The following is a 25,653-nucleotide window of genomic DNA, read 5'->3' on the forward strand; positions in this document are numbered from 1 at the left end:
CCTTATATGCTTAATGACAAAGCTATGTTCCATTAAATAGTTTTCTTATCTTATTTTTTATTTATTTTTGAGACAGAGTCTCACTCTGCCATCCCAGGCTGGAGTGCAGTGGTATGATCTCAGCTCACTGCAACCTCTGCCTCCGGGGTTCAAGTTATTCTTGTGCCTCAGCCTCCCAAGTAGCTGGGACTACAGGCGTGCACCAACATGCCAACTAATTTTTGTATTTTTAGTAGAGATGGGGTTTCACTATGTTGGCCAGGCTGGTCTTGAACTCCTAACTTCAAGTGATCTGCCCACCTCAGCCTCCCAGAGTGCTCAGATTACAGGCGTGAGTCACCGCACCTGGCCTAATTTTTGTATTTTCAGTAGAGACAGGGTTTTACCATGTTGGCCAGGCTGGTCTCAAACTTCTGACCTCAAGTGATCTGCCTGCTTTGACATCCCAAAGTGATGGGATTACAGGCCCCTGCCATCATGCCCAGCTGGGATTAAACTTTTTAAAGTTAAAACAAATATAAATATGTTATAGAATTGACTACAATGACCACATGAATTTATAGGATGAAATAGGAAACTTCAAAGAAGTTTGTGTTTTCAGTGTCCCTCTCCCATCTTTGTCCATCGGGAATAAGTCATCCTTCCTTTGCTATTAGGAGTACTTTTGTAGAAAAGTTTTAAAAGCGTGAGTATACTATAAATATTTGGTATGGCTGGCCCTAGATGTAGGAGATGGGTTTGGATTACTGGTGAGGGGTTAGGTCATGAGGAGCCCTTTATACTATACTTAAAATTATAAGCAGTCAAGAGCCATTAAAGAGTTTTAAGCTGCAGTATGACCAAATCAGATTCTCATTTTAGAAAGATTCATTGAAAGGCTGGAGGAACAAAGTAAAAGGCCAAGGAAAGAGACAAGTTTGATTTCTATTGCTGTAGTCCATTGAGAAAGAATTTTTAAAAACCAGTGCTATAGGATGATATGAAACAATACACTATAGATATAACAAGTAAATTTATATTATATAGTATACATACATGTTAGAAGGTGATAACTGCTATAAAAAAGAAAAACCATGTGAGGGTAGGTGGATATCCTTCCACTTGCCTCTCCCTCATTCTCCCCAGTCACACTGAGTCTTGCTTTATATTTCAAACACAACAAGCATGTTTCCACTTTAGGACTTTTGCACTCACTGTTCCACTGCCTAGGATACTAGTACCCCAGCTATCTACATGATTTATATCCTCACTTCATTCAGGTCTCTGCTTAAATGTTAACTTAGCAGAGAGGCGTTACCTAACAACTGTGTCTAAAATTACAGGCCATCTTTCTCTGTGTTGTTATCCTGATTTAACTTATTAATTGCTTTGGCAGAGAAAACACTAATAATATTTTTATAGTCTTTAGAGTTTAGAGACTGAAAAAACTATTAAATATAGAAAGATAAAATTTCACTATAAAAATATACATATTAGATGAAAATTATAAGGAGCAGAAAAGTATATCTTTTATCATCATTTTAATTGAAAAAAAAAAAAAAACCTCTATATGTTGAGAAATCAAGCTTATATAGCTGAACATCCTTCCTGCCAAATAAAATCAGTTTCTATATAGTTGGAAGAAGAGAATGAATACTGGGTAGGCCACTAGCAGTGGGGAGCATCAAAAGGATGGGGTAGGGGTGCTCTGAAGAGAAGAAAGTTAGTTTGAAAAAGTCCCATGATACTGCCAAGGCACAGATTCTTTCCTAATCCATCATTTCATATGTTCAACATATTGCCTGAGAAATTCCTTCCCATTGACTCCTATATGCTGACAGTTTTATTTCTTCAGCTCTGATTTTTCTTTTAAACTATAGACCTAGGTATCCAACTTCTGCTAGAGATCTCTACTTAGATATCTCACTGGCACATCAAACTCTGAACATATATGCAGAAGTGAACTCACCATTTTTCTCCCTTTCTTTTCATATATTCTCTAATCCAATAACTAATTTTGCCATGTACCTAACTGTCCATGTCATAAACTAGGCCATCATCTTTGTCTTTCCCCTCTCTCTCTTATTCGAATTAATGATTAGTCTGAACCCTAAATCTCTCTCTAATCTAGCCACTTCTCTGCATCTCCCCTGATATTACCCAAGTTCAGGTCCCCATCTCTCACTTAGATTACTGCAACACATTATCATTTGTTCACTCTCACCTCCCTCTCATTCTCCACTCAGCACAACAGGGACATCTTTATAATACATGAGTCTGACCATGTTATCTATTGTGAAACCTTCATTGGCTTTCCATTCTTTCTTTTTTTTTTTTTTTTCTTGTTGCCCAGGCTGCAGTGCAATGGCGCAATCTCAGCTCACTGCAACCTCCACCTCTCAGATTCAAGTGATTCTTGTGTCTCACCCTCCTTAGTAGCTGGGATTACAGGTGCCCACCACCACACTCAGCTAATTTTTTGTATTTTTTAGTAAAGGTGGGGTTTCACTCTGTTGGTACCCCAGCTGGTCTCAAACTCCTGACCTCAGGTGATACACCTGCCTCAGCCTCCCAAAGTGCTGGGATTACAGGTGTGAGCCACCGCACCCAGTCTTTTTTTTTGTTTGTTTTTTTGGGTTTTTTTGTTTTTGTTTTTTGAGACAGAGTCTTGCTCTGTCCCACAGGCTGGAGTGCAGTGGTGTAATCTTGGCCCACTGCAACCTCCGCCTCCTTGGTTCAAGTGATTCTCGTGCTCCAGCCTCCCAAGTAGCTGGGATTACAGCGTTTGCCACCACACCTGGCTCATTTTTTGCATTTTTAGTAGAGATGGGGTTTCACCATGTTGGCCAGGCTGTTCTCCAACTGGCTTCGGCCTCCCAAAGTGCTGGGATTACAGGTGTGAGCTACCACACCTGGCCTTTGTTACTTACATATAAAGTCCAGTTCCTTAACATGACTTGAAAGGCCAGATTTGACCTCTGGTCTCTGACTCCATTTTTCCTATTCTATATTCCAACAATATACTATAAGGATCTTTTTTTCCTTCTTGTCTCTAGAATATAAGATATGCCAACAACTCTCTTCCACTTTCTTTTAAAGTAACTAACTGCTACATGAGCTTCAGGTATAAAATTTTAAATACCATATCCTCCAGAAAGACTTTCTAAACTGTGTAAGTCTGGATTAGGTGCCCTTCCTATGTGTTTACAAAGTACTCTGTACAGTTCCTGCCATAGAATTATAATACTATAATTGTCTGGTTACTTATCTCTCTCTTTACTAGATTGTAATTGCTGTGAGTATAGGGATTATGCCTTTCTTGTTCACCATTTGTAGCAGTATAGCTGTGGTTATGGATTTAAGCTGGCAATGAGACTCTAATAAGCTTTAATCTAATACTGTGTTTCCTTAGCTTTATAGAAGGACACGAGATGAGAGTTATAGCAAATGTAGCATCTTCATCTCATCAGAAGACCCAGAGCTATTCACATACACAGCTTCTTTTGTACTCTCATCCACATAAGGTTGAGACCAGCCTGGGCAACACAGTGAGATCTGTCTATACTAAAAAGAAAAAAAATTAAGCAGGATGTGGTTGCACACACCTGTAGTCCCAGCTACTTTGGAGGCTGAGGCAAGAGGATGGCTTGAGCCCGGGAGATCAAGGCTGCATTGAGATATGATCATGCCACTGCACTCCAGCCTAGGCGACAAAAGACCCTGCCTCAAAAAAATAATAAAATAAAATTTAATCAAAATTCTGTTTTAACTCAAAAGCAAACAGTATTATTACTTAGGAATGCATATGTAGATGACTACTCTAAGTTAGTAATTATATAAATAAAAGCAAGAAAATGTTTATTATACAAATCAGAAGAGTGGTTTCCTCTAAGAAGGAAGGGAGAGGGTTGGACTGGGAAGACACACGTGAAGCAGTTCTAGGGTGTTAACAAGCATTTATTTCTTGGCCTGGATAGTGCTTTCTCAACTACTGGTTTTATATGTATTTGCTAAATCATATTTTCCCACTAGGTTCCATTTTCCAGGTACTAATACTCACCTAATGCTTAATACAGAAGAGAAAGAAGAGCCAATGCTAGGAAGATGTGGGAACATATAGAAAAAAGAACACAGGAAAATAGATTAACCTGGGTCAAGAAATGGGCACCTCTTTTTTTGGAGACTAGAGATGAGAAAGAATGCCAGGGGCGGATGCATATAAATGCAGAGGCATTTAGAAGAGTTTAAAGAATTCAGGTTTATGCTATTATAAAATGGGAAGCACAAATACTGTATTTGTGCTGAAAGCAAAGCTAAAGAGAAGTGGGGAGCTTGAGAATATGAAGCAAAGTTACAGCATTTGTTCAGGTTTCAGCAGATATTTAAAATTTCATGGATCCATTCAGAGTTAAAATTGATATAGGACTTCTGATATTGGTTATTTAATTGGTTATTTAATAAAATTAAGCAGGCTCTTTTCCTCAGAAGTTAGCATGACTTAGTGATTTAACACATTTTAAAAATTCTATTCTTTAAAATGTAATGAAGGATATTTACATTTAATTGGAAAGGCTATTTTGGTAGGAAAAATAGACTTCCTTTGCCAAAGAATAACGATTGTACTAACCACATTTTCCTTTCCTATTTAGGTCATGTATGGAATGTTGGTCTTTACATTAGTACTTCGATCTATTTATATTGTTACATGGTAAGTAGTTTGGATCATCTGCACTATGATTGAAGTATATTCAGACTATAACAGTAAATCTATAGACTAAATTGAAATAACACATAAAAGTTCACTTTAGTAGAGATGTTGGTAGAAAACTATAACCCAACATTTATTGTTATATTATAAGGAATACTGGGTCTTCAGACAAATTGTTAATGAGCATCATGTGAAAACTAGGTTTCCAAAATTAAAGACATGCGGGAAGATTAAAGAAAGCTGTCTGTAATGTCTTCATTTTGAATATTTATAAAGTTCATTAGATATTAGAGACCTTAAAAATCCTACAGTTAAAAAAAAAATTGTTTTTGTCTTTCTTAAACCTACTTGACTGGGGAATTCCTTTTACATAATACCTCTCCAGGAATGCAATTAATTTTATAAAAAATTAGTATTTCATGAAAGAGTATTTGGGAAATGGGCATAATCTTTAGGAGTTCATGAAAATTAAATAAATAACATTCATGAGATTACCTTAAATAGGGCCTTGCCATACAACAGGTGTTCAATAAATAAGTAGTATGATTTGTGAGTTTGTTCTTTTTTTTAAAATTAAACTTTTAGTTTCTGGATAATTGTAGAAATGCATGCATTTGTTAAAAAAAAAAAAAATAGATCCCATGTATCCTTTACCAACACCCTCCATCTGTAACATCTTACAAAACTATAGTACAATGTCACAACCAGTACTTGATATTAATAGTCAAGATACAAACATTTCCATCATCAGAAGGATGACTATGTTGCCCTTTTATAACCACACCTACTTTCCTCCTACCCCACCTCACTCCTCACTCCCTGTCCTTAACCCCTGGTGATCATTTAATCTGTTCTCTATTTCTGATTTTGTCATTTCAAGAATGTTATACAAATGGAATCATATAATATATAACCTTGAGATTGACATTTTGAACTCGGCATAATTCTCTGGCGTAATCCAAGTTGTTGAATGTGTCAATAATTCATTCCTTTCTATTGCTGAGTAGTATTTCATGGTATAGATGTACCACAGTTTAACCATTCACCGTTTGAGTAACATCTGGATTGTTTCAGTTTTGAGCAATCATGAATAAAGCTGCTATGAACAGTTGTAAGTAATGCAGGTTTTTATGTGAACACAAGTTTTCACTTCTCTGGAATAAATGCCCAGAGTGAAATTGCTAGAATTTGTAGTAATTTATCTTTAGTTTTTCTCAAAACCGCTGAATTGTTTTCCAGAGTAGCTCTACCATTTTTACATTCCTACTAACAATATATGTGTGATCCAATTTCTCTGCATCCTCACCAGAATTCGATAGTGTCACTTTTTTATTTTAGTTACTCTGATAGGTGTGTACTAATATAAAGTTTTTTAAGATTTGTGTTTTCCTAATGGCTAATGATGTTGAACATATCTTCATGTGCTTATTTGCCATATGTATATGTGTCCTCCCTGGTAAAAATTTTTGCTCATGTCTATACCTAGTTTCTCTTTTTTTATAAGAGATAATAAGGACAGTTGCTATTGTTTTTACAGTTGAGTTGTGAGATTCTGATTCTTTATTAAATATGTGATTTGTGAATATTTTCTCCAAATCTATACCTTTTCATCCTCTCTTTCAATGAGCAAGCATTTTTAATTTCAATGAGGTCAAATTTATCAATTTTCCTTTTATGGATTGTGTTTTTGGTGTCAAGTCTAAGAACTCTATATCTACCTATAGATCCCAAAGATCTATTCATACGTTTTTTTCTAAAAGATTGTATAGTTTTGATTTTACATTTAAGTCTGTGGTTTATTTTGTATAAGGTGTGAGGCATAGGGTGAGGTTCTATTTTTTACATGTGGATGTCCAACTGTTCTAAGAACCATTAGTTTAAAAGACTGTCCTTTCTCCATTGAATTGCTTTTGCACTTTTGACAAAAATTATTTGAGTATATTTGTGTGGCTCTGTTTTAGGGATCTCAATTATATTCCATTGATTGAGGTGTCTCCCCCTCCACCAGTACCTCAAAGTCTTGATTACTGTGGCCATATAATAAGTCTTCAAATCATACAGACTGATTCTTCCCACTTCATTCTTCTTTTTCAAAATTGCTCTAGTTTTTCAGGTTCCTTTGCCTTTCCATATAAAATTTAGAGTAATATTCTCTAAATTTAAAATCTTGTTGAGATTTTAGGAATTACATTAAATATGCATATCAATTTGCAGAGAGTTGACATCTTTACAATATTGAGTCTTCCAATCCATGAACACAGTATGTCTCTTGATTTATTTAGATCTTTAATTTGTAGTTTTTAATTTTTTTAAGCAATTGTAAGTGATATTATATTTTAAACTTTTATTGTCCACATGTTTACTGCTATTATACAGATATACAATTGATTATATTTTTGTTTTGTTTTGTTTTTGTTTTTGAGATGAAGTCTTGCTCTGTCACCCAGGCTGGAGTGCAGTGCACAATCTCAGCTCACTGCAACCTCCACCTCCCAGGTTCAAGCAATTCTCCTGCCTCAGCATCCCAAGTAGCTGGGACAACAGGCACCCACCACCACACTTGGCTAATTTTTGTATTTTTAGTAGAGACAGGGTTTCACCATGTTGGCCAGGCTGGCCCTGAACTGCTGACCTCAGGTGATCCACCCACCTGGGCCTCCCAAAGTGCTGGGATTATAGGCGTGAGCCACTGTGCCCAACCCTGTAGATTTGTTTTTAAGATTTGGTGCAAATAGAAATGGTTTATATTCTCCTTCCTGATATGTGTACTTTTTAGTATCTTTTCGCCTTATTGCCCTGACTAGAACTTCCAAGACTATGTTGAATAAGAGTGGTGACAGCAGATCTTCTTGCCTTGTTCCCAATTTTAGGGGAAAAGCATTAAACCTTTCATTGTTAAGTTAAATGATAGCTGTATGTTTTTTATATATTTTTTTATTAGGTTGTGGAATTTGCCCTCTATACTAGTTTGATAGGGCTGCTATATATAATAAAATACCATTTGACTGGGTGGCTTAAACAGCAAACTTATTTTCTCACAGTTCTGGAGGCTAGAAGCCTGAGACCAGGGTTTCAGCAGGTTTGGTTTATTCTGACACAATTCTTTTTAATGAAAAATCCTTTATCATTTGAATCGTTTTCCCCTATAGGTAAGATGTTGTTTGTCTCTCCTTTGTCTTTAGTTTTTATAAGTTCAGCTATAGTTTGTCTTAATGTGAATTTCTTTGGGTTTAACATGTTTGAGCGGGCTTATGCCTGTAATCCCAGACACTTGGGAGGTTGAAGTAGGAAGATCGCTTGAGGCCAGGAGTTTGAGACCAGCCTGTGCATCATAGAGATACCCCACCTCTAAAAACTAAAATAAAAATTACCCAGGCATTGTGATACATACCTGTAGTCTCAGCTGCTTGGGAGATTGAGACAGGAAGATTGCTTGAGCACAGGGGTTTGAAGCTGCAGTGGGCTAGGATTGTGCCATTGCACTCCAGCCTGGGCAACAGAGCAAGATCCTGTTTCTTGAGAAAAAAAAAAAAAAAAATTGAAAAAATTATGTTTTGAGGTTGGATCAGCATCATAAATTTGTGTGTTTATTGCTTTTAGTTTGGGAATTGCTGAGTTTTTGTTTTTGTTTTGTTTTTTAACAAATTTAGAAGCTTTTTTGCTATTATTTTATCAAATACTTTTCAGCTATGCTCTCTTTCTCCTCCCCTTCTGGGGGACACTAATAACAAGACACTTAAACTTTTTATTGTAGTCCCACGGGTCCCTGAGCACCACCTCATTATTGCCAGGTACTCCTCCTTGGCTTCTGTTGGCAAGCCAGTGGGAGAAGAGGCTGTTCATTAATTGCTGGGCTGAGACGGGAGCTCCCACTCCTTACTAGGCCACAGCTTTATCTGGGAGGGGAAAGATTATTATTTCTTACCATCTGGGGAGACTCCATCTCAAAAAAAAAAAAAAAAAAGGGCAGTTGCTGTTGGGTACCAGCCCCAACCCTGTAAGTGGGTGCCCTTAGTCCCGGCAGTGACGAGGGATTGAGAAAAGGAAATAATGACAGGGACACAAGAGAAGTTACAGCATGGGTCCAGGGGACCAATGCAAGGGTGGGAACCTGTTGGCCCCAAGCTCTGGGCTCCAAACACTTTTATTGTGTGCATGATCTCATTGATCTTATGGGTGTGGAAGGTGGAGGGTGAAGGGGTAGGTAAGATGGGGTGGGAGGGAGCACTTGAAATCCTTCTAAGACATGCTAAACTAGTGCTCTTAGCATTTAATAGCACTTGAGATCCTTCTAAGACATGCTAAACTAGTACTCTATCACCTATTGTTATCAGGGTGCAGCTGCATCAGAAGTATACCGGATTAGGAGCCACCAGGTCTGACCATACCCAGTGCATGAAGGAGCTTTTATCTCCTGAGCATTGATGACATAAAGTAATTAAAATCACTCCATATTCTGAGAACCTATGCAGAGCCTGAGGTGTTCCGTGATCTCTGCCCTGCAAGGCTTTTCTCCTCCTTGCCGGCTCCCATCTGCAAAGACCCTCCCGGATCTTGTGCGCAGAGGTCACCTCCCTTCTCAGAGATCTTTGCCTAAGCCCTCTTTACAAGGCCTTCATGCAGTCTCTATGTTGAGAGGCATTCATGGGACCAGAGCAGTATTCCCTGCTCTGCAACCACCCCGAGGTGTTCCCTGGTGTTACTACACTCTTGGATAGTCTACCTTAGGCCTCCTGTTGCCACTTGATTTCTAATTAACTGTACCAATAATGTAGTTTAGTTAAGTGTATAAACTTCAGTGTACTCTGAGCCAAGCAAGCTTATAATTATTTAGATCCAGTTAGCATAGGTCTCCCCCGGCCATCTTGACCCACAGGCAACGTGGCTCACAACTGTAATCCCAGCACTTTGGGAGGCCGAGATGGGCAGATCACCTGAGGTTAGGAGTTGGAGACCAGCCTGGCCAACATGGTGAAACCCTATCTCTACTAAAAATACAAAAATTAGCCAGGCATGATAGTGGCTACCTATAATCCCAGCTACTTGGGAGGCTGAGGTGATACCAGGAGGTGAAGGTTGCAGTGAGCTGAGATCATACCACTGCATTCCAGCCTGGGTGACAGAGTGAGACTCCGTCTCAAAAATAAATAAATAAATAAGTAGTTGAAATAAAAAACTTAAGAAATAATTAGGGAACTGGAAGATGACCTAAAGAAATAAGCCAGATAACATTACAGAAAAATATTAATTGTGTTTCCAAAATGAGAGAATAGCAAAAATGGGGAAGAAGAGGTATTTAAAGAGAAAATTGAGAATTTTCTATAACTGACAAAGGACATGACTCCTCAGCTTCAAAAACAAGAAATTCCAAGCAGGACAAATAAATGGAAATCTTTCCCAGGTGTGGAAGATATGATAGATTAGCATTGTTCCAACCTCCTTTTAGTATGCCTTCCAGTACTATAGATGCTAAAAGGATAAAAGCTTTATTTCCCATATTTCCTTTGTAGGTAAGATTCCAAATAACACTCAGTTTCTGCCAATCACATGTATTGACATGAGGCTTGAATTCAGAACCAGTTAAGTGAGGGGAGAGAGGTGGTAGTATGTAACACATCCATTTACTGGTGTGGATCTAGGGTGTGCATCATGACTGGTACAAACAGGTCTGATGGCAGCTTCCTGATCTATGAATTATACTAAGGTAGTATGATGCTGGGTGCAGAAGTTGGTCCACAGGCTTCCCAATTCTCTATCTTCCTAATTGTGACAAAGAAAAAAGTTCCTCTGGCAAGATTTTTCCGTGTTAGTGTTCATCAGTCATTCCTGAAAAGCCTATATCTTGCTCATTCAGTATTTCTGTTCAAATTGAAAGCATTAAATTCTTTTCTGCTTACAATCAAGTTGTTACTATTATCTACAATTGAATCTTGATTGATACCTGTAGAAAAAGCACACTGAAGTTGCTGAAATCCAAAGACAAAGATCTTAAAAGCAGAGATTAAACACACACACGCACACATACACACACACATACACTACCAACAAAGCAATAACAGTTAGTCTGCAGACTTACCAACAGCAACCATGGAAGCCAAAACACATATGGACTGTTACCTTTAAAGTACTGAGAGAAATCAACCATCAGCTTGGAATTCTGTACCAGATACCTTTTAAGAACAAGGGTAAGGTGAAGACAATTTGAGAAAAACAAAAATGGAGTTTGCTAATATACCTCACTAAAAGACTTTTTAAGAGATATTCTTTAGGCAGAAGAGCTGAGATGCAAGAAAGAACAATAAAAGAGAAAAAAATGATGAACCAATGGTAATATCTGAACAAAATATTGTGACTACTTAAAATAATGTGTCATTTGAGAGAATAAAAATATATAAAATTGAACTAAAATAGTGGACAAAATAAAGGTACAATGGAAGGGGATAATCAAAGTTACATAGTTTCTAAGGTAAGAAACTTGTTATTTGGGAAGAGAATATATACAATGATTACTTTTCATGTTTACATATGCATTTTTGGTAACCATTAAAAATAGTAATTGACTTTACAATACCTTCCAAAAACCTGGAGGAGTAAATAAAATTCTAAAAACTGAATCCAAAAGAAAGTTGGACTAGAACTTCTAATAACCCACAAAAAGTTAAGGCATCATTTAAAACAAATGCGTTCACTAGATTAGTAATAAGATTCAATTTGCCAGAAAGAAATGGCAATTCTAAACTTTTATGGAAAATTTTAAGCAAAAATTGACAGAATTTACAAAGATAAATAGATAATGCTCCATCATACTGAGATACTTTAACAGAGTAACTTAGACCAAAAAAATATAAATATTGATATAGATAAAATTTGAGTAACACAGTAATAAAATGATCTCATACTCTTAATATTTAAAATATGTACAACTTTCTCAAGCATGCATAGAATAATTATTAATTCTACTCGATATTAATTTTAGAGCAAGGCTCGACAAAATTTAAAGCAATTGTCCCCAACCATTTTGGCACCGGAGACCGGTTTCATTAAAGACCATTTTTCCATGGATTGGGGTGAGGAGGTGGTTTCAGGATGATTCAAGAGCATTACATTTATTGTGCACTTTATTTCTGTTATTATTACATCGTAATATATAATGAAATAATTATACAACTCACCATAACGTAGAATCAGTGGTAGTCCTGAGCTTATTCTCCTGCAACTAGACAGTCCTACCTGAGGGTGATGGGAGACAGTGACAGATCATCAGGTATTAGATTCTCATAAGGAGTGTACAACCTAGATCTCTTGCATGCACAGTTCACAATAAGGTTTGTGCTCCTATGAGAACCTAATGTTACCACTGATCTGACAGGAGGCAGAGCTCAGGCAGTAAGGCTCATCACCCACCATTCACCTTCTGTGCACCCTGGTTCCTAACAGGCCACAGACCAGTACTGGTCCATGGCCCTGGGGTTGGGGACCCCTGCTTTAAACAATTGGTATCATTGGCCAGGCAAAGTGGCTCATGGCTGTAATCCTAGCATTTTGGGAGGCCGAGGTGGGTGGATCACTTGAGGTCATGAGTTCGCATTCAGCCTGGCCAACAGGGTGAAACCCTGTCTCTACTAAAAATACAAAAATTAGCCAGGCATGGTGGTGCCGCCTGTAATCCCAGCTACTCTGGAGGCTGAGGCAGGAGAATTGCTTGAACCCGGGAGGCGGAGGTTACAGTGAGCTGAGACCGCACCACTGCACTCCAACCTGGATAACAGAGTGAGACTCAGTCTCAAAGAAAAGAACTGGTATCATGCACAGATGTTTTCTGACTACAGTGTAACTAGTTTAAACAAAACAGAATTAGTCAAAATGGCCCACATTTTTAGAAACCTAAAATCACATGTCTAAATACTCATGAGTAAAAAAAGAAACCATAATGGCAATTTTAAAATACTTAGATTTGTAGAATTTTCATTATGATTCCATTCTAAGTACAATATAGTTGAAGTGGTTCTTTGAGGGAAATTTATAATATTAGATGTTTACATTAGAAATAGGCTGAAAAATAATGAACTAAGCATTCGATTTCAGGAATTAGAAAACAAAGCTCACTTTGGCAACACATATACTAAAACTGGAACAATACAGAGAAGATTAGCATCACCCCTTTAAAAAAATTTTTTTCTAAGAATTAGAAAACAGATCCATAGAGTAAACCTGAAGAGAAATGAAGAATGGAAATAAAGGGCAGAAATTAATGAAAGATAAAACAGAAACATACTACTAAAGATCGCTTACTAATTTTGTTAGCTTCTGAAACTCCACTAAAACTACAACAAAGGAATTTACTTAAAAGACGTAAGCCCACAAGGAGAAGACTCAATAAAATGTTAGAAGCTGGAACGTAGATGGACTACTACTAACTGCCTTAACAGGCCCAAGAAAGCCAAATTCTGAGCCAGGAACCTTCAGTTTATAACACAGGATTTTCTCAAGTATTAGGCATTAGCAGTAACAGGCAGTTTGGAAAAGGAGATAGAAGAAAGTTCTAAAATAAGGAGAATTGGTTAAAAGCTATTAGATACCCATATCTCCTCATCTATTTCATAGCACTGAGTAATTACAGAAGTCTGGAGGTTTATCCTCTGGAAAGGGTAAACAATGTGTCTACACTAAATTTTGCCAGGCATAATTGGGCATGTGAATAACATACTGAAATCAGGGAAACTGGGTGGGGTTATACATTCTGAATGCTGACTGCAAAGAACTCTGGGCACAAAAAAAAAAAAAAAAAAGAAAGAAAGTTCTTTTAGGGAATGTGGTCAGCCTAAAAGACCTAAAAACACTGATATTGGGGATTGTCCCAACAACTGTCCCAGCAAAATAGCCCTACAGTGAAGGTTACTAGTCCAAAGACCTCAACCATATGCTTAGGGCTTTTATGGTCACCTTTCTAGTCTCTCTTTTTAGATGATTAAAAATGAGGAGACAGTGTCACACATGATGAATGAATCCAATATGAAAGGTAGAGGCCAAAACATATAATAAGGTAAGGAGGAACCAACTCATGCAGGAAGATGAAAGCTTCCAAAACAATAAATATCATGAATTTATTAATATTCCTAAAGGTATACTGTGCCTATAAGTCAAAAATAGGATGCTATTTTTCAAAATGAACATTCAGATAATTTTTAAAATCTTAAAAATTAAAAATATGAGCCAAGTGTAGTAGTCCACACCTATAATTCCAGCACTTTGGGAGGCCAAGGTGGGAGGATCATTTGAGGCCAGGAGTTTGACCCAGCAGACAACATTGTGAGACCCTGTCTCTACCAAAAATAATAATAATTAGTTTGGCATGGTGGCACACTCTTGTAGTCCTAACTACTCAAGAGGTTGAGGCGAGAGGATTACTTGAGCCCTGGAGTTTGCGGTTACAGTGAGCTATGATCACACCACTACACTCTGGCATGGGCAACAAAGGAAGACTTTCTAATTTTTTTTTAAATAAAAAATATTATAAAAAGAAAAGCTGAATTGAAGTGTTTAAAAGATATAATGAAGTAAGTTACTCTTGGTATAGGGCAAAAAAAAAAAAAGAGAAAGAAATGGAAAATATAATAGACTCAGTAAGAATATTACTGAATAGATAATGTTGAGCCAATATAGAAGAACCAATGTAAAAAAGGAGACAGAGGCAGAGAACAGAGAAAATGGAAGGGAGGCAATTACCAAAATAATTCAAGAAAACATTCTATAATTGATGGGCATGCATTATTAGACTGAAAGAGTCCACTGGATATGCAGCACAATGAGTGGAAATAGACCCATGCCAGTTTCAGAGTCCTAGAAAAAGGAAGGATTCCAGAAGTATGTAAGTTGAGAGGCAGGAATATATACAAAGGATCAGGAATCAGAATGGCTTTGGGTTTGCCAAAGCAACATTGGAACTAGGAGACCAGTGCCTTCAAATTTCTAAAGGAAAATTTTTCTAACTAGAATTCTACAGGCAGCTAAACTATCAGTAAAATACAGAGAAAAATATTTTTTTCTTACATTCAAGATCTTAAAAAAAAACCTATATCCCATTAAATATTGCTCAAGAACCTACTGAAACTTGTGTTGCACCAAAATGAGTGTACTTCAAAAAGGAGGAGTGCATGGGATACAAGACAGGAGATCCAATGAAAGAGAGAGGTGAAGGCAGCTCCTAAGGTGTAGGTGACAGAAAGGGATTTCTCAGATGATAGCTGTATGCTAGACAGGCAGCCAGTCTAGAACAAATCAGTGTGATAGAGAGAGAGAGAGATACAGAGAGACATATGTTGAATGCCTTCTGTATTCTGTACTCTTACACCTGATACTATATGGGTAGTAAGTCTCCAGAATCTTGTCTGTGCTTAGCCTTGCATGCACCACATGCTGATGTTCTTGCTCTCTCCTTCGTGCCCTGCTACCTGGATAACCAAAGACATTCATTTCACCCCCACAGAATAATTTTGCTTTGAACTGCTCCTGTGAGCTGAAGATTGGCCATGGTAAGTAAGTTTAGAAGCAGAAAACAGACAGCACTCTACCCCAAATGGTCATATTCCTGTCATATTTTAGTACCTAGGCTGCACTGCTAGAAGCCTTCACTGTGTTGAGGCCTATGTTTCTTGGGACTCATTCTTGCCTTCCCCAAATGGGGGCTATGATAAGCCCTCTGAAAAGCTGAAGCCAGACTGTGACTCTTTTAAGCTCATCTTCTCTTGAGAACCTTCATCAGTGGTGATGATGCCTTTTCCATACATTGCCAGGTTTGTGCTTTCCTGATCATTTTTAAACTAATCACCTTTTACATTCACTTACATGCAAATACTTACAGTTAAGTTAGAAAATTTTGAAAAAATTTATTATTGCCATTTACCACATTTTAAAAATAAAGGACAGAGAAAGACCAGTCTTTAGAAAATTAAAATTAAAAATTAAAAATTACATGATACCAAGATTTAGACTAAAGCTTTCTGTAAAATTCAATACCTATTTATGTTATAAAACAAAACAAAACCCTTTACAAACTAGTAATAGAAGAGAACTTTCTTAACCTATAAATTCTATAGCATATAAAACACTAGTCATGACATGGTTTTTTTAATCCCTTTAAAAATCAAGAATAAAACTAGGATATATACTATAATTACTTCTATTACCTAACATTTTACTTGCAAATTACATGATTATGTAAAGAAAAGATCACAGGACATGTACAAAAAAAATGTTAGAAGCAATAAGTGAAATTTAGCAGTTTCTGGATTCTAGTCAGTATTCAAAATCATATTTCTGTGTTCTAGCAGTGAACTATTAGTAAAATTTTATAAAGTACAATTTACAATAACATTAAAATACATTAAATGTTTAAGGATTAAATTTAACAAAATATGTAAGATCCATACATTGAAAACTACAATTTGGTTTTTGTTGTTGAGAGAAATCGAAGAGCTAGATAAATGGACAGATATACTACTTAATGGATTAGAAAATTCAATATTGTTAAGAAGCCTGTACTCCAAAACTGATTTGTAGGTTCTGCAGGCTTTTTGGTAAAAATGGAAAAACTGATTCTGATATTAACGTGGAGATGCAAAAGATTGTGAATAGCCAAAACAGTTTTTGAAAATGAACAAAGTTGCATTACTTACAAGACTTGATTTATATGCTGCTACCAAGACAATGTTGCGTTGGTGGTAAGAATGACATATAAGTCAATAGAACATCCAAAAATTGACCCACACACTTATACTGGCCTGATTTTCAATAAATATGTCAAGGTAATTCAGTGGAAAAAAGATAATCTTTTCAACAAATTGTGCTGGAATAAATGAATATTCTTAGGACCAAAATAAAAATGAACTTCAACCTCACACCAACATAAAAATTTAATAGAAGTGAATTCTGTTTCTCAATGTAAATTATATCTCTAAATGTAAAAACTAAGATTGTAAAACTTCTAAAACAAAATATAGGAGATATTTTTGGTTCGGCAAAGATTTATTAGTAAAAAGCACAAAATATAGACAAAAAATTGACAAATTGAACTTCATCAAAATTTCAAACTTTTGTTCTTCAAAAGATAGTATTCAGAAAATGAAAGGTAAGCCACAGACTTGGAGAAACTACTGGCAAAATATATACCCAACAAAGGATCTACGTGTAAAATATAGAAAGAATTCTTAAAACTGAATAATAAGAAAGGAAACAACAATGTATCAAAGAAGAGGTATGGATAGTAAATAACTACATGAAAAGATGCTCAGAAACATTAGTCATTAGTCATTAGGGAAATGCAAATTAAAACCACAATGAATACCACTACACACCTACTAAAACAGCTAAAATGAAAAAGACTGACTTCAAACCAAGTGCTGATGAAGATGTGAAACATCTGGAACACTTATACATGCCTAATGGGAATGTAAAATGGTAGTCACTTAGGAAAACAGTGTAGCAGTATCTTGAAAAATTAAATATTCACCTGCCATACAACCCAGCCATTCTTCTAGCTGTTTACCCAAGAAAAATGAAAGCATATGTCTATACAAAGTGTTCTTTGTGAATGTTCATAGCTGCTTTATTTGTAATAGTCAAAACTAGAAACCTGCATTTGGACAGGGAAATAAATTGTGCTGTGACCATACAATGGAGTACCTACTCAGCAATAAAAGGAAATGAAGTATTGATAACATAATAACATGAATGAATCTCAAAGAATTATGTCAAATGAAAGAAGCCATACAATCGGGGGTGTATATGGTATGATTCCATTTATGTACCATTCTAAAAAATGCAAATTGAGGTTTTGGAAGTGGCAGATATATTGACTGTGGTGGTAGTTTCCTGGGTATATACAGATGTACTGATCAGATAGACACTTTCAATATATATACTTTTAATGTATGTCGGTTATACCTCATTGAAGCTATAAAACATAGGTAAGCTGATACTATTTTCAGTATCTCACCAAGCTTTAATTTCCTCATCAGTAAAGTTAAAAGAATAATACCTACCTCACAGGGATTATTTGAACATTTTGTGTGTGGTGTGTGTACATGCACACCCATCCACATAATACCTCCATATACTCTCTCCTTATCAGGCCTTATTTTTCTTCAAAGCAATTATAATTAGTTATGTATTTAATTGTTTACCGCCCCCAACTATACTATAAATTCTTTGAGAACAAAAACTTTATCTATTGACCTACCTTTCGAAATGCTTAGAACAATGCCTGGTACATAGCAGGCACTCCATATACATTATTAAGTGATTTATTGAATAAGAGTGAGTGTGTGTGTGTGTGTTACATTGGCTTACATGGAGCATATGACTCAATTTACATTAATTCTAATCCACTATCCCCCTGCCTATTCCATGAGACTGAAAAAGTTGTCAGGTACTTTCCGATTACCTTCCCAATACATGTATTAAAGTCTTGGTGGCCTATTTCTCAGCTCCTTTTAATGGCTACATATAGTAGGCAAATTATTAGAAAATTTGATAGGCCAGGTCTGCATTTACTACAAACAAAAACTTTTCCTTCTCATGAAAGTGATGTCTTCTAGCCAGACGTGGTAGCACATGTCTATACTCCCAGCTATTCGGGAGACTGAGATGGGAGGATCACTTTAGCACAGGAATTCGAGGCTAGAGTGTACTATGATCACACCTGTGAATAGCCACTGCACTCCAGTCTAGGCAACACAGTGAGATCCCAGCCCTTATAAAAAAGGAACAAAGTGATGGCTTCAATTTCTGATTATGACATGGCTTGAGAAAATTTTATTTTGCTTTTCTTTTTTCCCTCCACAGGGTTTATCCATGGCTAAGAGGACTGGGTTACACATCCTTGGGTATATTTTTATTGGGATTTTTCTTGTGGAATATAGATAACATATTTTGTGATTCACTGAGGTAAGATATATTTTCATTGCTTCAGAAATATTTTTGGAAGCATTTTATTAAGTAGAGAATTTTATAAACGTGTAGAAATAGAAGTGCCCTGAAATGAATTTTTACTGTTGACATTTAAAAGATATGTACAGTAAAATGAAGTTGAATTCTTGGAATACCTGTTTAAATTACCTAAAATTTTGGACCTGAGGATATTTCATAACCTCTGTAGGGTTTGGGTTTTATGTGTGTGTGTATCATAGCACTATGTAGTTAGTCAAATGTTGACTGTTCCTTTGAAACTTGTCTGATCTGCTTCATTGAATAAAGAAGACTGATTTGTAATAAGCATATGAAATATATTTATGTAAATATATATTTTCATATGCTTAATGTTATTTTCTAAGAAAGCAAGTGTTCCTTTTACCATCTTGTCAGCAATCATATATTGATGGAAGTTTGAATCTTAGACTTAGGTCTCTGGATTCTAGTCTGTCATTAGGCACTGTCCTTCTGGCCCTCATTTTTCATGAAATGAGCATACTGAATAGGTTAAACTAGTGGATCATTCCAACTCTAAATCCTGTAAACTAACAATTTTGCATAAACAGAGGACAGAGGAATGTACTGAACAGTTCCACAGGAAGGCAATCAACAAAATTCAGACTGTAAGACATTTACAGAATGAATGACCTGATCTCTTCAACAGATAAATTACAGAGGCATGGCCAGGCATGGTGACTCACGCCAGTAATCACAGCACTTTGGGAGGCCGAGGGGGGTAGATCACTTGAGGTCAGGATTTCAAGACCAGCCTGGCCAACATGGTAAAACCTTGTCTCTACTAAAAATACAAAAATTAGCTGAGCATAGTGGTGTGTCCCTGTAATCCCAGCTACTTGGGAGGCTGAGGCAGAAGAATTGTTAGAACTGGGGTGGTGGAAGTTGCAGTGAGCCAAGATCATGCTGCTGCACTCCAGCCTGGATGACAGAGCAAGACTCTGTCTCAAAAAAAAAAAAAAAAAAAGCAGAAGCAGGAAAGAAAAAAGAGGGAGGAGGAACATATAGATTAAGAGACTTAGATATATCAACCAGATACAATGTGTTGGCCTTTTTTGGATTCTGATTCAAACAAGCCAACTGTTTAAAAAAAAAGTATGAGAAATTTTGAACTTTGATCAGTAACTGAATATTTTTTATTATATTAACAGATTATTATTTTTAGGTATGAAAATGTTATGTTTTAGGGAGGTTTTCATATTTTAGAAATACGTACTAAAATAATTAGAAATAAAATGATATAGTATCTGGGATTTGCTTCAAAAAGATATGAGAGAGAGAAGTGGATGAGGGTTTAGATGACACAGATTAACCATAAATTATCATTGTTGAATACTGTTCCTCAGAATGTAGTTTGGATAACAATGTGGCAGACTACAGGAAACCTAAGGCAATTAAATAACTGCTGTATTTGAGAATGACATTTCAAAATGTTCTAAGACTATCAGCATTAGTTACTAAATATTTTTAAAATTTAACATGGTGATTTTCTCCCCCTTTCCACACAGGGACTTTCGAAAGAAGGTACCACCTATCATAGGTATTACCACACAATTTCATGCATGGTGGCATATTTTAACTGGCCTTGGTTCCTATCTTCACATCCTTTTCAGGTAGGAAATAGAGACTTCTTTAGCTTAGTACTAGAGTTTTTTTTTTTTTTTTCTTTACTCTTTAAATAGGATGATGTAAATATTTTTTAAACACTAGAAAATTCACAAACATGAAAATTAAATAGTACGGTCTTGAACAACCATTGGTCAAAGAAGAAATCAAAAGAAAATTAGAAAATACCTTGAGACATGTGAAAACAAAAATACAACATACCAAAACTTTTGGGATGCAGCAAAAGCAGTACTAAGAGAAGCTCATAGAAATTAATGCCACATTTAAAAGGAAGAGAGAGCTCAACAAGACTTTAAACCTCAAAGAAGTAGGAAACTAAGAAGAACAAATTAAGCCCACATTTGGCAGAAGGAAAGAAATAACAGCAGAAATAAACAAAATAGAAAAATGTTTAAATATCTATGAAACTAAGAGTTGGGATATTGAGAGATCACCAGAATTGGCAAACCTTAGCTAGACTAACAAAAAAAGAAAAAGAAGTCTCAAATAAATAAAATGAGAAATAAAAGAAGAGACATTACCATGATGCCACAAACATAAGAAGAATCACGCAATTATATGCCAACAAATTGGATGACTTAGAAGAAATGGACAATATCCTAGAAACCTACCAAGACTGAGTTGTGAAGAAAAAGAAAAGATTCTAACTAGGTCAAAACATTCATACAAAGTTAAGCAAGACACAAACAAATGAAAAGACATTTTGTGTTGATGGACTAAAAGACAGAGTTGTTAAAATGTTCATACTACCCAAAGCCATCTACAGATCCAATGCAATCTCATTTAGAATTCCAAAGGCATTTTTTACAGAAATAGAAAAAACAATTCTAACATTCATATGGAATCACAAAAGACCACAGGTAGCCAAATCAATCTTGAAAAAGAACAGACATGAAACATCTCACTTCTTGATTTCAAAATAAACAAGCATGCATAACTTTTTTGCACATTTTAGGTATTGTTTTTTACATGTTCAAAGTTTGTGGCAACCCTGCATCAAGCAAGTTTATGGGTGACATTTTTCCAACAGCATGTGCTTCCTTCATGTCTCTGTGTCTTATTTTTATAATTCTGACAATATTATAACTGTTATGGTGGATCTGTGATCAGTGATCTTTTTTTCTCCCCCAAGACAGAGTCTCCCCAAAACTGGAGTGCAGTGGCATGATCACGGCTCACTGCAACCTCCACCTCCTGGGTTCAAGTGATTCTCCTGCCTCAGCCTCCCAAGTAGCTGGGATTACAGGCATGCACCACCACACCTGGCTAATTTTTGTGCTTTAAGTAGAGATGGGCTTTCACCATATTGGCCAGGCTGGTCTCAAACTCCTAACCTCAAGTGATCCTCCCACCTCAGCCTCCCAAAGTGCTGGGATTACAGCCACCATGCCTGGCCTGTGATCAGTGATCTTTGCTGTTACTATTATAATTGTTTTAGGGTACCACAAACCATACTCATATAAGACAGCAGACTTAGTAAATGCTGAATGTTCTGACTGCTCCACCAACTGGTCATTCCCCAGTCTCTCCTTCTCCTCCAGCCTCCCTATTCCCTAAGAGGAAACAAAACTGAAATTAGGCCAATTAAAAACCCTACAATGGCCTCTAAGGGTTTGAGTGAAAGGAAGAGTGGCATATCTCTCACTTTAAATCAAAAGCTAGAAATGATTAAGCTTAGTGAGGAAGGTATGTTGAAAACTGAGATAGGCCAAAAGGTAGGCCTCTTGTGCCAAACAGTTGGCCAAGTTGTAAAGGCAAAGGAAAAGTTCTTGAAAGAAATTAAAAGTGCTACTCCAGAGAACACACGAATGATAAAAAAGTGATACGGCCTTATTTCTAATATGTGGAGATTTCTAGTAGTCTGGATAAAAGATCAGACCAGCCACAACATTGCCTTAAGACAAAGCCTAATCCAGATCAAGGCCCCAACTCACTTCAATTCTGTGAAGGCTGAGAGAAGTGAGGAAGTTGCAGAAGAAAAGTTTGAAGCTAGCTAAGGTTGGTTCATGAGATTTAAAGAAAGAAGCCATCTCTATAACATAAAAGTGCACAGTGAAGCTGCAGCAAGTTATCCAGAAGATCTAGCTAAGATTATTGATGAAAGTGGTTACACTAAACCACAGACTTTCAATGTAAATGAAACAGCCTTCTATTGGAAGAAGATGGCATCTAGGATTTTCATAGCTAGAGAGGAGAAGTCAATCCTTGGCTTCAGAGCTTCAGAGTACAGGCTGTGACTCTCTTGTTTGGAGCTAATGCAACTGATGACCTTAAGTTGAAATGAGTGCCCATTTTCTATTTTGAAAGTCCTATGGCCCTTAAGAATTATGCTAAAGGTATTCTACCTGCTCTATAAAATGGACAACAAAGCCTAGATTACAGTCCTTCCATTTACAGCATGGTTTACTGAATATTTTGACCCCACTATTGAGACATACTGCTCAGAAAGAAAGATTTCCCTTCAAAATATTACCACTCATTGGCAATGTACCCGGTCACCCAAGAGCTCCAATGGAGATGTACAAGGTTAATGTTGTTTTCATGCCTGATTACACAAACTCCATTCTGCAGCCCATAGATCACGGAGTAATTTTGACTTTTAACTCTTATTATTTAAGAAATATATTTCGGCCAGGTATGGTGGCTCACACCTATAATCCCAACACTTTGGGAGGCTGAGGTTGGTGGATGACGAGGGTGAGGAGATCAAAGCCAACATGGTGAAATCCTGTCTTTACTAAAAATACAAAAATTAGCTGGCTGCAGTGGCACATGCCTGTAATCCCAGCTACTTGGGAAGCTGAGGCAGGAGAATCACTTGAACCCAGAAGGCAGAGATTGCAGTGAGCTGAGATTGTGCTATTGCACTCCAGCCTTGCAACAGAACGAGACTCTGTCTCAAAAAAAAATAAGAAAAAGAAAAAAGAAATACATTGCATAAGTCCATAGCTGCCAGCGATAGTGATTCCCCTGATGGATATGAGCAGTAAACCGAAAACCTTCTAGAAAGGATTTAACATTCTAGATGCTATTAAAAACATTCTTGATTCATGGGACAGCAAGATACTGACATTAACAGGGGTTTGGAAGAGGTTGATTCCAACCCTCATGGATGGCTTTGAGGGCTTCAAGATTTAAGTGAAGGAAGTAATTATACGTGTGGTAGAAATAGCAAGAGAACTAGGATTAGAAGTAGAACCTGAAGATATGACTGAATTGCTACTATTTCATGATAGAACTTTAATGGATAAGGACTTGCTTCTTATGGATAAACAAAGAAAGTGGCCTTTTGAGATGGACTCTACTCCTATGAAGATACTGTGGACATTGTTAAAATGACAACAAAGGATTTAAAATATTGCATCAAATTAGTTATAAAGCAGTGGTGGAATTTAAGAGGACTGACAGGTGACTCCACTTTTGAAAGAAGTTCTGTGGGTAAAATGCTATCAAACAGTACCACATGCTATAAGAATTATTTTGTGAAAGGAAGAGTCAATTGATACAGCCAACTTCATTGTTATATTATTTTAAGAAATTGGTACAGCCACTCCCATCTTCAGCAACCACCATCCTTACCAGTCAGTAGCCGTCAACATCAAGTCAAGACCCTCCATCAGCAAAAAGATTATAGCTAAAGTCTTAGATGACATTAGCATTTTTTGCACACTTAATAGCCTACAGTATACTGTAAACATAACTTTTCTAAGCACTGGGAAACCAAAGTACTCATGTGGATAAAGAAAATGTGGGATAAACAGACAGTGAAATATTACTAATATCACTAATATTATGGTGATATTCCTTATTTTAAAATTTAGAGCCAAACCTGCAGTATCGCCAAGGTATGCCTTTATTACCAAGCTAAAGTAATAAAAACACTGTGGTACTGGCATAAAGACACACGTACAGACAAATGAAACAGAACAGAACCCAGAAATCCACATGTGTATTCTCAACTGATCTTCTACACAGGTGCCAAGAATGCACAATGGGGAAATGACAGTCTTTTCAACAAACGGTATTGGGAAAACTGGATATCTATATACAAAAGAATGAAATTGGACTCTTACTTTACACTATATACAAAAATCAACTCAAAATGGATCAATGACTTAAATGTTAGACCTGAAACTGTAAAACATCTGAAAGAAAACATAAGGGGAAATCTGCTTAACTTTGGTCCTGGTGATGACTTCTTGGATATGACACTAAAAATACAGGAAACAAAACCAAAAATAGACAAGAGGAACAAAAGAAATATCAGGAAAAGGCAACCTCTGGAATGAGAGAAGGTAATTGCAAAGCATATATTCTAATAAGGGGTTAATATCCAAAATATATAAGGAATTCCTACAACTTAAGAGCAAATAATAATAACCAATTAAAAATAGGCAAATGACTTTATGAATAGACATTTCTCTAAAGAAGACACAGAAATGGCCAACAGGTATATGGCCAATATCACTAATCATCAAGGAAATGCAAATTAAAACTACAATGAGATATCACTCATGATGGCTACTGTGATCAAAATATAACAAGTGTTGATGAGGATGTGGAGAAATTGGAACCCTTGTGCACTTTTGGTGGGAATGTAAAATGCTGCAGTCACTATGGAAAACAGTGATTTCTCAAAAAATTAAAACTACAATATGATCCACCAATCCCACTTCTGTGAATATATCCAAAATAATTGAAATCAGGATCTCAAGGAGGTATCCACTTTCCTATGTTCCATTGCAGCATTATTCACAATAGCCAGGAGGTGGAAACAACTTAGAAATTCCTTGACAGATGAATGGATAAAGAAAATGTGGGATAAACAGACAGTGAAATATTACTAAGCCTTAAAAACAAGGAAATCCTGCTATCTGTAACAACATAGATGAACCTTGAAGAGATTATGCTAAATGAAATTAGCCAGTCACAGAAGGACAAATACCGTCTGATTCCACTTATCTGTGGACTCTAATACAGTCAGACTCATAGAAGTAGAGAGCAGAATGGTGACTACCACAGGCTGGGAAGAGGGGAAAATTGTTCAATTAGTATAAGTTTCAGTTATGCAAGATGATAAGTTTTAGAGATCTGCTTAGCGCCTACAAGTAACAATATGGTATTGTGTACATAAAAGATTTTAAGAGGGTAGATCTCACATTAAGTGTTCTTACCACAAAAATAGAGGAAGCAGGAGGAAACTTGGAGATGGTGGATATGCTTATTACCTTGATTGTGGTGATAGTGTCATGAGTGTATTCATATGTCCAAACTCATGAAATTGTATACATTAAATATGGGTCACTTTTTTATATATCAATTATGCCTCAATAAAGCTGTTTTTTTAAAGAGTGTGA

The 25,653-nt window shown here is 36.4% G+C and overlaps 1 protein-coding gene across 2 annotated transcripts in view; it reads left to right on the top strand.

The window, feature by feature from the left end:
* Window positions 1–25,653, top strand: part of ACER3 (alkaline ceramidase 3) — a 165,082-nt gene that overhangs the window by 134,393 nt on the left and 5,036 nt on the right. For both annotated transcript variants that reach the window (XM_017533053.2, XM_017533052.2), the window contains 3 exons: window positions 4,629–4,687; window positions 18,530–18,631; window positions 20,179–20,283. In XM_017533053.2, coding sequence (XP_017388542.1) covers window positions 4,629–4,687; window positions 18,530–18,631; window positions 20,179–20,283 — 266 coding nt within the window. The remainder of the gene's footprint in view (window positions 1–4,628; window positions 4,688–18,529; window positions 18,632–20,178; window positions 20,284–25,653) is intronic.

Source organism: Cebus imitator, unplaced genomic scaffold, assembly GCF_001604975.1.
Source record: "Cebus imitator isolate Cc_AM_T3 unplaced genomic scaffold, Cebus_imitator-1.0 Scaffold79, whole genome shotgun sequence".
In the NCBI taxonomy this organism is placed as follows: domain Eukaryota; kingdom Metazoa; phylum Chordata; class Mammalia; order Primates; family Cebidae; genus Cebus; species Cebus imitator.